General features: G+C 44.1%; 1 protein-coding gene across 9 annotated transcripts in view; it reads right to left on the bottom strand.

Annotated features, from left to right (window-relative positions):
• zmiz1a (zinc finger, MIZ-type containing 1a) overlaps positions 1–14,388 on the bottom strand; it is a 99,549-nt gene that overhangs the window by 617 nt on the left and 84,544 nt on the right. For 5 of the 9 annotated variants that reach the window (XM_019259665.2, XM_019259666.2, XM_019259667.2 and 2 more), the window contains 18 exons: positions 13,602–13,637; positions 7,692–7,827; positions 6,088–6,202; positions 5,735–5,955; positions 5,441–5,642; positions 5,023–5,304; positions 3,888–4,067; positions 3,645–3,713; positions 3,380–3,545; positions 3,113–3,254; positions 2,690–2,900; positions 2,415–2,520; positions 2,091–2,251; positions 1,923–1,990; positions 1,771–1,839; positions 1,386–1,681; positions 916–1,118; positions 199–483 (listed from right to left, as the gene is read on the bottom strand). In XM_019259665.2, the coding sequence (XP_019115210.2) occupies positions 199–483; positions 916–1,118; positions 1,386–1,681; positions 1,771–1,839; positions 1,923–1,990; positions 2,091–2,251; positions 2,415–2,520; positions 2,690–2,900; positions 3,113–3,254; positions 3,380–3,545; positions 3,645–3,713; positions 3,888–4,067; positions 5,023–5,304; positions 5,441–5,642; positions 5,735–5,955; positions 6,088–6,202; positions 7,692–7,827; positions 13,602–13,637 (2,948 nt within the window). The remainder of the gene's footprint in view (positions 1–198; positions 484–915; positions 1,119–1,385; positions 1,682–1,770; positions 1,840–1,922; positions 1,991–2,090; positions 2,252–2,414; positions 2,521–2,689; positions 2,901–3,112; positions 3,255–3,379; positions 3,546–3,644; positions 3,714–3,887; positions 4,068–5,022; positions 5,305–5,440; positions 5,643–5,734; positions 5,956–6,087; positions 6,203–7,691; positions 7,828–13,601; positions 13,638–14,388) is intronic. The other 4 variants (XM_019259668.2, XM_019259670.2, XM_019259672.2 and 1 more) reach the window with 2 other exon arrangements.

Genomic DNA, 14,388 nt, shown 5'->3' with positions numbered 1-14,388 from the left:
TTAACTTTCCAACACCTTTGAATCATGCTGTCAAGTGTCTTGTCGAGGCCAGTGTACACAAAAACACAGCTACCACTGCTCAGAAGCAATTTGAGAGTCAAACACAAACGGCACACAGCAAAGAGATGAGAGCAGCTGCAGCAGACAATGTTAGGTGTTAACAGGTAGCGTATGGTGCCCAAAAGCAGGCACACTTACATCCAGGGAGGGTTCGGGCATATCCTGGGCTCCCTGACCCATCTGCCCGTCTGAAGAGGGGTTAAAGTTCAGATCGCTGTGGGGGTGACTGTTGTGCCCAGGCTGCTGCTGAGGCTGCGGCTGAGGCTGCGACTGGCGAGGCGGCTGCGATGATTGGCCGCTGTGATGCAAGTGCGGCCCTGACTGGCCACTGTGATGTAAGGGCGGCCCTGTTTGGCTGCCGGGGTGGGGAGACGCATGCAAGATCTGCTGCATGGAGTTATGGGACTGATCGGGATGGGACATCTGCAGGTGCAGGAGAGGGAGACAGAAAGCCAAGAGAGGAAGATAGTGAAGAGAGAGTGAAGGAGAGATTGTTAGGGAAGGGGGAAGGGGTGCGTGGGAAGAAAGAGAGGAAAAGCGAAATGAGTTCCAGCGTGAATAATATGGAACAGGCCCTAAATGGAAGCTGTGATCAGCGGACATGTACAGCTGCAACATTATACGGTGACATGAGCATGTGAGCATGACTGAGCACACATGCTGGCTAGAGGCACAGGCTGCACCATGTCCAGATAACAAATATGAGGTACGGTACCAAAATTATGCTACAGGACAAAATAACTGAGCTTATTTCAATTTAAATGTCAGACCAAACTATTTTTTATTCCCATAAACAATCTTTAATGGTACACTGGAGTGGGAAAGCAAGCAGCCATGGATTTCGACCCTACTTACTGCATCATTCATGCCGTGGTTAAGGGGCTTGTCCTGGGAGAGGAGACCACCAGGTCCATCTGGTGGGTGGGAGAGCTGGGGGCCATGGATGAAGTCATTCATAGGGGGACCTCCTCCACCACCACCTCCTCCTCCTCCAACTCCACCACCAGAGGGGTTCCCATGAGGGAAGTCAAAGTTCCCTTGGCTGTGGTAACTGTTGCCTTGAAGGACAAAAGATGAAAAACATTTCTGTCAAGAGGCTAACTGCAGTTTGACCTGGTTCATTTGATGAATCCCACTGTTGCACAAAATGTATCTTTTCAAAGTGGCTGCATAACAAGATGTGCGTGTTCTACTTTTTTCAGCATAAAAACTCTCCTTGAGGCTGTTTCTTTGTTTAATGCACAAGAGACAGGTCTGTAATTTGTGCTGTAAAATGCAAAAACAGCTCCGACAAATGAGCTGACTATCTTTCTAACTTTCTTTACCTGGTCCAGGGTAATCTCCACCGTTGCCACTACCATGTTGACCAGGATGCGGGGGGTAGGGGCTTGGACCTGGTCCGTGTCCAGGTCCGGGTCCTGGGCCAGGTCCAGGGCCAGGGCCAGGCCCTAGCTGGGCGATCATCTCCATCACATTGGGCATGGTCATCTGACTGGGGCTCATGGTCTTAAAGCGCTTGGCAAGTGGTCCGTCTGGGTCCTCTTTGATGTGTAGCTCAGACTTAATGGGGACAGGTCTCCAGCTACATGTAGGGTCTATAGTGACCTCCTCAAACTCTGAACTATTAAAGGAGAAAGGAGTGTGTTTACATTTGAAATAATGACACAAAGTTGTGGGTGGATGTAGCAGAAGAAAAAAAAAGAAAAGTACTTTTGGATGGCATTGAGGATTCCCCACATGTACTGGTCCACCTCCAGACCTTCTAGTAATGCTGTTTTACTGAAAGGAGAAAAAAAAACATTAGATATAATTGAATATAATCCCACCTTTACCTTCCCTAAAAAAAATTACTTTTCACTCACTTGCACACAGGACACCTCCATGTCCCCCTCTCACAGTTGAGCTGCAAGTAGGACTCTAGATCAAAGCACTGGGGAGAACGACATCGCGATTTATTAGAATAATCTCCTCCCATTTGCATTTTCTCAACCAACAATAAAACTGAACTGCCTCTTTAAATGTGAACAAACCTGGACATGTTTGCAGTCATGCCCTCGTGCGGGTAGCTGGATGCGTCGGAAGGTAATGGGACATTTCAGCGACACTTTAATGGCAGTCTGCTCCACGCCGTCTTCCCCGTTTAGAGTGGTGTTACCTGCCGAGGCTGCCACGCTGCTGAAGTTCCTCTTAACTAAAAAAGACAGAGAGATTCAGGGGGGAAAGGTGTTACTTTGTTGCAGGTGTACTTGCAAGATCTATTTTAAAGCAAACCATAAGGAGAAACAGGTGCAAGCTTTTGTAATTAAGATGTACTTATGCATATTAACTACATTAAGAGACAAAACGAGCCATACTCTTGGTGATGCAGTGTTCTGCAGGAAGGAGTCTTTTCTTTAGGAGCCCCTGGAGGACGGATCGCACAGATGGCCTGTGGACCAGCTGCAGCACAAACAGGTGGGACTGCAAAGCAACACGAGAACATGAAAACAAACAGCAAAATCAAACAAGAGTCGATTTAACGCGACGCGTATGCAAAGTTAAATCATCTCTGTGATAATCATCCCAACTGAAATAATTACATTCCAGTACTGCTAGTATTCACAAATCATCCTCGTAAGCGTGTACTCACACAACAGCAGGCGGTGACTGTGATCTGGATGGTGTTTCTTCCAGGTTGGCATACGTGCTTCAGGTGCAGGGGTTTGTGGGAGGTTTTGTTGTCGCCCCTCTCGATGGTGAGTGGCGTGGCATTAACACTGACCTGGACGGAGGCGGGCCAGTTAGTGTTCATCTGCCTGTCTTCATGGTGGTAGCACTTAAACTGCAGCTCTAGGTCTGACCTGCGGGAGTTAAAAGACAGGAGAGTCAGCAGTTAGGGGGAATATTCAAAGATAACAAAGATATAGACATATAAACAAAATTATCTAGCACAACTGTAATGAACTTAATTTCCATTTAGAAGATGATATCTGTGATATTTACTTAATTTTCTGAAGAAAAAACACAAATTGTGCAAAAATAATAGAAGTGGAGGATTTTGCAGCAGTCCTACCTCCACATGAGGGTCTGGTGGACGGAGGGTCGTAGGTGAAAGACGTGGTTACTGACAGCCAGGTTGTGTTCCAACCGGAACGGCTCCAGCACCACTCCATCTCTGACTGGGAATGTCAGCCGCAGCTCCTCATTGGGGTTAGCTGGGGAGGGAAGAAAAACAATATGGTGGGGATCAACTTTTTACTCTAATCCTGTTAAAGTCACGCATATGGAATAAAAGAGCAAGCAGGAATACTTCCTATGCAACGCTTGCTAGGACACTCACTTGGAGGGGGCGGTAGTGCTGTCATATTTGGTTTCATGTCGGGTGGAAACGGGGGCTTCACATCCTGGTTTGGCGACAGGTACGGAGGAATACCACTTCCTGGGGTCATAGGGGGTGTGGGGTTTCCTGGGACCGGGGAGTGGGGGTAGTTGCCGGGCCTGGGGGGCTGTAAAAGGCAGGAAAGTGCAATAATAAAAACATCTGTATAACTCATTTCACTTACATGACCGGGTCAAATTTACACAAGGTCTTCCTGAAAACATACCCCGTTGCCTTGGCTGTAAGAGTATCCACCTCCAGAGAAGTTGGTGCTCTGACCATTGAAAGGCTCTTGCTGTAGAGGACATAAACAGCCATCATAATATGATATAGCTTCCGATAGCTCAAGGCACAAACCGTAGTGCATGTGCTATAATTATAACTAGTAATCTGTCTGTCCCTGTTGTTTGCACAGTGCATGCTGGTGTGGAAAATGGATAGATGGATGAATGAGTGTGGAATAACAAACCTTGTAGTACTGGCCCATAGGCATGCCAGGTGGGTACTGTCCTTGGCCCTGCTGGCCTGGCATCCTCTGGCCGGGGTAGTTAGGAGATGGCAGCGGTCTGGAGGCATTTGACGTTGGATACTGCCCCTGCTGTGGTGGGAACTGACTGTTTGGCCCGTACTGCTGACCCCCATAACTTGCCTGGAATAAGAAAGTTAAAGAAAAACACGTTAAACTTGTGTTTTTGCTGCTACTTGACACATGAACTCTATTTTCCAGATGCAAGCACAGTCTCCAGGTGCAAATACAAATGGGTGTGACCAGCACATTTTTTGCATATTTTGGCACTGGCCCAAATTAAGCACCAGCCAGGTGCAATGTGGAAGAGAGTCTGAATGCATGAGTAGTAGAAGAAAACAGGATCAGCAGCTGGAGTCAGAGGACCAATCAGAGGAGCTCCTTTCATCGCCTTTTAGAGTAGAAAGGTGAAATGGAAGGAGAGGCTGAGGTCTTAGAGAGAAGAGAGAAGAAAGGTTCATCTCTACGAAGGGCCTGAAGTGCCAAAATAAAAGACAACAATCTAGCTTTCCAGTCAGATCTTTAGAAAAACACAGTACATTAATTACCGTCAGATCCTGATTTAAATAATTAATGAAGTTCTGCAGCACCTCTTTCAAATCAGAGATGAAACACACGCAGCATTCCTGATGCTGTGTGATGACTACAAGCATTTAATCAGCTGCACAGAAAAGCTCCAACACGCAACAAGTTGTTGTGGGAAGTACGACATAAGTTTTTCGTTTAACCCCGACTCCTCATGCGGATTCAATTATTGGAAAGAATCTTCATCAATCACAATCATTTGATGAAAAAAAGAAGAGAGATAAGACGCAAGGTCTGACGCAAAAGCAACATGTGGTGGAGCACCGAAAAAATGTACGGCAACACCTAATCAGCACAAACACAGGCTCAGCTGCAAACCTCCTCCCACCTGGGCACAAACATTTCCATTTGGCAGCAGGAAGACAGGCACAGATGCATAATAAAATACACTTGTGCCCAAGGAAACTGCCATAGTGTTGGTTTTGTGCCTGCAGTAAAATAGAGCCCATAATCTCCAGATCCAGTATCAAGTAGCTTGTATCTTTCCCCTCACCTCTCCAGGATATGGCCTTTTTATCCCCTGCATTGGCATGCCCTGTCGAGGTCCTCCGGGATACCCTTGCTGAGGCATCCTTTGGCCGTGAGCTCCGAAAGGTCCCATTCCTGGGGTTCGAGCCTGGTTCATTCCCATGGGAGGGCCACTCATATTAGGGTTGTTCATGCCCGATCCCATGCTGGCTGGATTCATACCTCCAGGGGGTCCTCGTGGGCCTGGCTGGTTCATGAACTGGCTGTTGTAGGCCTGAGCGGGGCCCATTTGGAACGATGAACACATCTGGAGGAAAAACAGGTTTTTAGTGTTCATCAAAATGATTATTATACATCTCCAGCAGGTGGTTGGATGATAGGTGTCCTCTGTTTGTATTTGTATTTTACAAATGTAAACATCTATTAGCAGGTGTCTACTGTACCTGTCCGTACTGATTCATATCTTTATTCTGTGTTTCCTGCAGAGCTGCCACCGTGGCCGTCGCTGTGGCCGTTGCCGTAGCAGCAGCGGCAGCGACAGCAGCAGCTGCAGCAGCGGCGGCTGGCTGAGTGAAATCGCCAGGAGGACGTGTGTGGGAGGCCATTCCCATACCACCCGGAGGTGCGTTTGGGCCTCCAGAATAACTGTAAAAAAAACACATGTTTTAATCATTATGGTACATTTTATTGCTTTATTAAAAAAGTAAAAAAAACAAACGTCATATCCATTCTTTTACCTGCCGCTGTATCCCCCAGGACCTCCAGGGTAGCCTGGCCTGCTGTACATGCCCTGCTGCATGTACGGTTGGTTGGACCCTCCTTTGTTTGGAAACTGTTGCTGCTGAGCATTGAACTGAGGCGAGTTTAGCCCTGCTGCACTGGCAGACATACCTGATCCCATAGGGTTACCTCCAGGATTCATGGGGTTATTGCTATTTGCCATTGGGTTACCTAGCACCTGAATTTAACAACAAGAGGACAAGAAGATGAAACATCCATTAGTTTTTTTTTTAAATAAACAAAGGACATAACCCTTTTTAATCAAACACTGATGCACTGTGCTTTGGATGCCCTTCATGCGGGAACATACCTGACTCTGTGACGTGTTGGTCACACCCCACACTGTTGTAACCACAGACAATGACCCAGGGGGCTGGTTGGTGTTTTGTTGCCAGGGGACAGAGTCATAGGGAAAGGATCCATCACTGGAAAGTAGATCAAAACAAAAACATGTGCCTGATGTCACTTGAAGTTTCAACTGGCCAAGAAAATAGCCAAAAGCAAGCCAACAGAGTTGCATATCCGTCCAAAAATGTGAATAATTTGGGAATTCTTCTCGCCAAAATGTTAGGCAATTTGAAATGTTTGGCGTTCAATCTCAAAACAAGTTTTCAGCCAGAATATGTGCTAATGGCTGCACACTGAGATGAGTAAAAATGAGTTGCATGCCCACACATACACACACACACATACACACACACCACTGAAAAACTAAATGTGATGAAGAAAAAAAAACGTTAGGGTTGTTGAAAAGCCTTTGGATATAGATAGGTAGAGAGCAGTTGGAATGTTTAACATTCAGATTTAAAACAAATATCAGGGCAAAATATGTGAGTCTGTTACATATCATAAACAAGCTAAATCCCCATGGGGGGAAGGCAAGAGGCCAGTGGAGTGGGAAGGAACTGCTGTTTTTGGAGAGCAGCTTGTTTTCGCTCAGAGGTTAGCTCTTGGAATGAACGACGTGTTCAATATTTCCTCATAAAGGCACAACATTATCCCCGAGATCCACAGCAGAGGCAAACAGGACTTTTGGCTAATTCTTGTCCTTCTGGGAGGGAGGGAGAGGGAGAGGGAGGGAGGGAGAGGGACACAATGTTCTCCGAAGACATGACTTCACAAGCTCTCTTCCCTGCCGGTTTTGTCGCTCCACCCCAAATAACATCAGCTCCACTTAAGAGTAAATCTTGCTCTTTTCCAAACAATGGAAATGTGTGTAATGAGCACCGAATTTGAGAAAATACCTTAAATGAAGCCTCAGGCCACTTACTGCCTACCCTAAAGATGCTGAAGTGAACCGTGGTAAGCTTTATTGGACCAGTTTGGTACAATTTGGGAGAAAGCATCATCTGATAAAAATCTTAGAAATGGGACATAAAAAGCTGCGGGAAAATAATGGCAGGTACCACTTTTGTTTTTTACTGCGCTATTTCTTCTCTCATTTTCTCTGCATCTATATCAACCAACAAAGACACACACTTACCCACAGCACCTATCTAAACTCACCACCCAACCCTATCTCACTCACATATTATCTGTTGTGCTTTAACCTTGTGATGTGCCGACCCCTACATTAGAACAGTGTGTAGCATACGACTGAAACCATATTCTTGAATGTACAAGTGGATGGACCAAAAAAGAGGAACGTCTGTTGCAAGTTCCTGGTAGTTTTTGAGGATGTAGTTTATGGCATATTGCATAACAGCTGTCTGTTGCACTGTTTTGTTAAATAAAGGGCCTCACTGTTGGCTTATTGCCACGTCAATGATGTGCGTTGTGAAAAACCAAACAACACAATGAATCATTGGTAAGTTACAGTAACCTTGAACTGAATTGAGACTCTGAGGTTTGCTGTGAGATAAGCGCCGTCTTTATTCGTTTGACAGGAGGATGTGTCAGAGACTCCCCACTGACCTGTGTGTGAGGCCGGGCTTCATGCTGTTCATGCTGGGCTGCATGGGGACTTTTCCCTGCGGTTCGTTCTGCCTGTTCTTCTGATGACGCAGCAGGAGGAGACGACCCAGCTCCTCGCACCACGACGACAGCAGGGCTGCAAGGAAGACACACACACACATACATACGCACACGCGTTATCACTCTCCCCCCCTCGGCACACACAATTTGCCTGCATGAAGATGAGTCAGCACGAGTGCACGTTTAAGGTTTCGATGTGTGAGTGATCACAGAGAAAACAACTGGATTTTGTTGTTTTCGAATTCACTCGGAACACTGTGTTTTTTCTTCTAAATGTCAGCCTCAAATGAATAGATTTACCCTGTCAGGTCTCTGAACAGTGCAGTACAGTGAATAACATGCCAGTTTCTAGATCCATTCAGCCTGAAGTTATTGCTAAAGCCTCCAGGGGGCAGCCTAACTCAATAAACCTACATTGATTATTTTTTCCTGTGTGGATTTCACAACAGTTACATCACACTATCTCTACCTGCACAGTCAAATATATAAAGTGAAATCATTGTACGGCACAAAGGACCTCCCAGCTTTTCTACCACAGAGAGTGAGAGGCTGAAATGGAGCGTGAGAGGAAGACAGACAAGAGTGATTGGGGTTACAGATACGATCTGTGTAGGAAGTAAGAAGCGGTGATATCATCACTCTCCTCCACTTTATTTACCCATCACCACCACTTCTTTCTTCTACACACTTCCCGTGTCCTCTCACATCTCGAATGGACTAATCACACCAAACAGTCTTCTCATCCTCTTCATGAAGACAAGAGTTGAGATGTTTTGATTTTCTCCTGCCAATTGGATTTGATTTTTATTTCTCAAACGCCAATCAAATTGTTTTTCTTGTCTCAACCAGTGCTGTGTGGCCTGCACTGCACTGACTCTCGACTGTAGCAAGTTGTCCTGACAAACAAACAAAAGAAAGATTACTGTGTTGAGTATCTGATTTAATTATTTATGATGCTATTTTTAGCGTTGTAGACCCAGATACAACAGCTTTCAGGATGTGCTGTTACCAGGTTTGGGGTTTCAAAATGAAGAGTTCTTGAAAATGTTGGTGCTCAGAGGTTTAAACTGTTTGTGACATCGCATCGGGAAGATTTACAAGGGCCACAAACACACAAATGTCTGTCAAAATGGTTGTAAATGGAAAAGCAAAGCAACTGTTGTGATTTTGGAACTGAAACCTTGTTTGGATTTTTGAAGTCTACAGTGAACTGCGCCATCTGTAACCTGTTCGTTATGATATACCAAATAGAGGTTTCTTTAGCTGATAACGTGTTAGAATAGCTGATCTAACAAGCAAACAAGAAAAGGAGAGAGCGGGAGAAGATAGAGAGGGAAGGAATGAAACAAAAACAGAGGAGCAATAACATTTTCTTCTGGAGGGTGGAGAGAGCCAAGCCTCCTAGTTAAAGAGGAATTATTCCACCCTGCCATTACAGAAAGCTTATCTCCCCACTAAATCACCACCTCCACACAGAGGGACTGTCTCTTCAACTGGCAACCCACCATTTAGACCTAAAGATCAGCTTCAAGCACATGTGATGGAGTCGCTCTGAGAGGGAGAGAGAGAAAGAGAGAGAGGAGAAAAGAGAGGGGTGGTAACTTATCATATCAGTGTAGCTACAAGCGGCCAAGACCAGAAGTCATTCATAATAAAGTGATGGTCTGCTCGGGGAAACGTGCATTTTTTAAGCAAGGTTAGTACAGTGTTTTCACCTCACAGTCCCCTGTGTTCAAACCCCTGCCAACAACATCACACACCCACAGCTACGCTACCATACTCCTCTCCCTTCACTCAGCGTTAAATGCCCTTCTCACACGCTGTACACACCCACATTCCTCAGTCACTTGTTTACATTTTCTGTTGACATCTTCTGAGTCCCATTGTGATCCATCTGTCTAAGCTTACATTAATTAGGTTTTAACTTCACTAATGGAGAACGAGAGGAACAGAAGCCAAGAGCACAGCCAACAAAGACCGGAGAATACGAAGACAAAGTCCTCTTTCATCCTTTTCCATTTATTTACACTAAAGCCACGTAGTTATATCACACACTTTCTGCTGCTACCATGATGTAGCCGAGCCAAGGGCGACTTCTTAAAAGCTTTTTGTTAGCGGCTGCCATAGTCAAAGAAAAAAGCTCCAGAGTGTTTATTTAAACCACGCATAACATTAAAAAAAAAGCAGATTAATTAAGTTACATGATATATCTGCTGTCAAGATTAATCACAGGAACAAAATCCCTGAGAGCTTCTATCACAAGACTGATTGACAGCATCGTGAAATATTAAAATAATTTGGTTGGTGACGAGCAAACAGGCGGGATCGAAGACACAGCTCAGTTTTGGAGGAAATGTTACAAGTTCTTCTCCTCGCAGAGAAGGAGGGATGAACCCTACAGATGTTTTTTCTTATGCGTTTTCGTGCAGTTTGAATGTTAAACGTCGAGCTTAGCCTGGATTTGCCCAAACACTGGATATGTGGAAGGATCAAGTATCAGCTCTGCAGAACATCAGTGCTATTTGATAATGTGTTGACATGACAGTTTACAGCTGGGTAAGAAAGTAGGGAGACTGTAGCTACAGTATGTAATGTCAGGCTTATCGGGAGCTGGCAGTGTTGCCTGGAGGCACCTTCTCCAGCACTGAGGGTTTGTAGTTGTTGGTCTAATATTAAGAAATAGAAATAGCCCCAGTGATAATACTGTCGTTTGAAACCTGCCTGTAGAAGCATGTAACGGAGAGTCAGTAGGTGAGATGTAATATTTTGATTGTTTCATAACAATGATGTCTGTTTAAATATGGAGATTCCATCATAGTATACCTCAACATGCCACTCTTTGTTAGAGGTTTAAAGGTGTATTTTCCTACCTGAGCGAAGCTGCTGTTGATCCCAGTAATTTTGTTTATCTAGAATAATCTCATCACTCCAACAGGCAAGCAGAGACGTCGAAGCTTAAGAAGCATTTCAAACTATCCTCAGTCTGAAGCTGCTGTGCTGTGTTGACTTGTTTTCATTCAGATTCTCTGTTACCTTAACACACAGAGAGTCTCTAACAAGTGGTCTGTTCAGGTTTTCTACTGGCAGAGAGAGCACGGACAGTAAGCTGATTTTTTTCAGGAAACTCCTCCTGAACCCTCTTCCCGAACAGCTTCATTTCTTAGAAGCTGCAGCTTTTAATTGAGTAATGCCCAGAGACATATGGGCCCTCCTCACTCAGGCTGTATTTAATGCCGTATGGGTGACTGATAGCAGAACCCCCGGCTCATTCTCATCTCACCTCAACCGCTCTGGGAGCAGCAGGGAGGGAGAGTAAGCCCTGGTAACAGGCTGCAAGGCCCATTAACTAATGACAGAGTGTGTGTACAAGTCCTTTTTTACAAGGAAACCCCCAATGCTAATTACTATGAACTCGGATAGCACTGTGTGTGTGTGTGTGTGTGTGTGCAAGCATGTGTGTGTGTTAAAAGCCCTGGAGTGTATCATTTTGCCAGTTAAATCACAACAGACTGCTAACTATCCGATTCTAGGACACTTTAAATGTGTTCACCCCAACATAATTCACTTAACTGCACGACGGTGACACCACTTTGTTGATGAACACCTGACACGATTCAAATGTTAAGCCCTAGATCCACTGAGACACCATCGCCCTCTCCGTGAACTGCTGTGCTCTTTAGCAAAACAACCAACTCTTTCAGTGGACTGTGATTGTGCAGGACGGTTCCCAGGTATGAGCAAAATGTGACTACGGAGAGAAGCATAATTTTAGTTTAGCCTGAACAATGGAGAAGAACACACTCAAATGACCTCATTTTGTGCCAGGGCATGTCAAATGTCAGTGATGAAGTGAACTTCCAGCCACTGAAATTGCCATTTCAATAGTTGGAAACAGATTTATTCTCTCCTGCAGTCAGTCAGTAATTTTATTAAAAGGGCAGCAGAGCTCACAAGCACAGAGCACAGGGCAATTTTGGGATAAAAAAAAAAAAAAAAAAAAAACTATGTCTTGCAAATGCTGATATTACGGACAATTTTCATAACTACTTCATAAATACCACTTCCACTGGCTAAGTGTGATGTAAAATCACCTCAGTTCTTCTCTACTTATCAACCAGCACAGGTCTTACCCAAAAAAACGTATTCTTAACAGCAGAATATGGAGAGAGTCCATGACCGCTGCAAAATGGCAAGTATATCATCAAAACTCCTAAACTACTGCACAAATATTCTCAAAATCAATGAGAGCTATCTGACAGCTGTCAAAGCAAATGCAAGAAAAAGGAGGCACTCAAGTTAGCAATGAAATTAAGAGAATCAGCTCACGTCTTGATCTTTTCTGTGAATTTTACTTGCAACTACTTTACTGACAAAACCGCCGATGAGTTCAGTCACTTTTTTTTCAGATTTCTTTCCTTTCTGTCAGTGATATATTAGTGATATGTTCTCATGTAGTAGCTTTTGCCTTATTTGACAGAGAGACGGGAAAATCAGGGAAGAGAAAGAAGCAACTCGAGACACCCTGGCTCTTTTGTTGCATTCTTAAATTCACATTTTAGGCGCTACATCCAAGAAACCTGTTGTAAAGGAGATGTTCTAAGTGACTGTTGGTGTCTACTTTGTTTTGGATGATAATACAAAGCAAAGATAGGTGGCAATGGATGGCACTGAGGAAGTCTGTAAGAAGATAGCTGTAGCTGCATGTTCACCTCAAACCCGGGACGTTACTGTGCATGCTGCAAAGCGTTAACTAGGAGGCTCAGATATATGGCGAACTAGGTCGTTATGCACCAGAAAATTTATGTCGTATTGTGCAAGAGCATTTTTCTAACTGTGTGAGATCAGCCTAAATGTATTAAATAAATGTTCAGATGGAATGAACATCTCTGCCCTCAGACTGTACATCCTCACAACACCTCTGGTCCTGAAAAGCTCTGGCAATCATGTCAAATTCTGATAATGCCAGACTTTGATAGACATATAATATGTACATGCAGCTCCACTGTAGTTTTGTTGATAACAACACAGGCACAGGAAAATATACTTCATGAAGAATTACACTTTTCTGAGCATAAACAATGCAGCACTAGACATGGAAGCCTTCTGAGACAATGTGTGGGATGATAAAGAAAAAAGAAGCAATTTATAATACATATCATATGCAGAAGTCTGTAAAATACTGGCAGGTAGGTCTGAGCTGTGTGGGTACAAAATATTATGCAAAAGACAAATATGGAGGGGATATAAAATCCTGCAAAATAAAAAAAATAGATGTATAAAAAAAGTCATGCTTTTTGCAGAAGTGTAATGGAAGCCATTTAAAGCAGTCAATGATATCCCCCATCCTGTCCCCTCTCTGTTCAGCCAACTTCTTCCAAGAGAAGAGCATATCAAATGGGCTTTAGTCTCAACAGCTTGGAGGCAGAACAACTCAAACATGCCCTGCAGAGAGACCGCTCTGTGTCAGAATCACGCTCAACCAAAAACAGGCCTTTATTGTAACTAAGTGTTCGCACGTATTAGAGCATTTCCAATCTGAAACAGCCTCTAACTTAAAATGGGTTCTTTTCTATTTCATTTACTTAAATTTCCATGGATTTTATTGGCTCATTTGCATTGGTGAAACAATGCAGTTTTGTCTTATCTGGCAGGTTTGACAGAATTTCATCCATGACCTCTGGCAGTACACCAGACATGAGGACAGAGGGAGGGGGGGGAGAGGATGGATGGAAGGATGCTAGACAGAGGACAGGTGGAGATGGAGGGAGTGGGCAGATCCCCTCCTCCCCGGGATGTGTGTGGGTCACAAGCCAAAGAGATGCTGCAGCCCAGAAGGGAGGGTAGCTCTACCTGAGTCACTCTGACATCTCCTGCAGGTGCTGGTTTCTGTGGGGTTCAAATTACACATTTTTAAACGGGCAGAGTTATAAGAATCAGCATGAACACCAAACATAATGCAGTATATGACGGCTAGATCTGTCTAAAGGTGCTGGGAAATATGACATCTCCGTGTCGCGTGTGGCCACAAAATACAACAAACACTTTTTTGGGCGATTATTCTTCTCAAACTGAGCTTGATTGAGATTTGCCGCTTTATTTATAACAGCTTTAAAAGAGTCAGATACCCACAATGTGTGTGTTATGGAAGGAGTCAGGGACTGCAAAGGAGACGCACTATGATGCTCAAATTGTTTGCATATTACTTAATGTCAATGTCCAAATTTAATTAGAAATTAGTGTCTTTCATGTACTCCCAAATTTATTTTTAATTTCAAAGCACACTAACAGCCTGAAACACTAAAAAAACAATAAACAAAAGGCACTAAAAAGGTACAAAATAAAGTGTACCCCTTTCCTTTAAAAGTCTCTTCAAATTAGGGCTGCAACTAACAAATATTTTCATTACCCATTAATCAAAAATGGAATACTGCCCTTCACAATATCCTAAACAGTTATCAACAATTATCAAAACAGTTCCTGATTAATTTACTTTCCATGAACTAACTGTTGACTCTCTCGATGTGCTACTTTCTGCAGTGCATGGAGGTTTGCTTCAGGTGTGTTTCTTCTGCATTGACTATGGATCTGACCCACATCCCCGCTGGCAAATGGAATTCAGGTGGACTGCGTATCAGCG

The sequence above is a fragment of the Larimichthys crocea genome, chromosome III, assembly GCF_000972845.2.
Source record: "Larimichthys crocea isolate SSNF chromosome III, L_crocea_2.0, whole genome shotgun sequence".
Taxonomy (NCBI): domain Eukaryota; kingdom Metazoa; phylum Chordata; class Actinopteri; family Sciaenidae; genus Larimichthys; species Larimichthys crocea.
The sequence above is the reverse complement of the archived record's forward strand: the minus strand, read 5'-3'. Positions and strand labels throughout refer to the sequence as shown.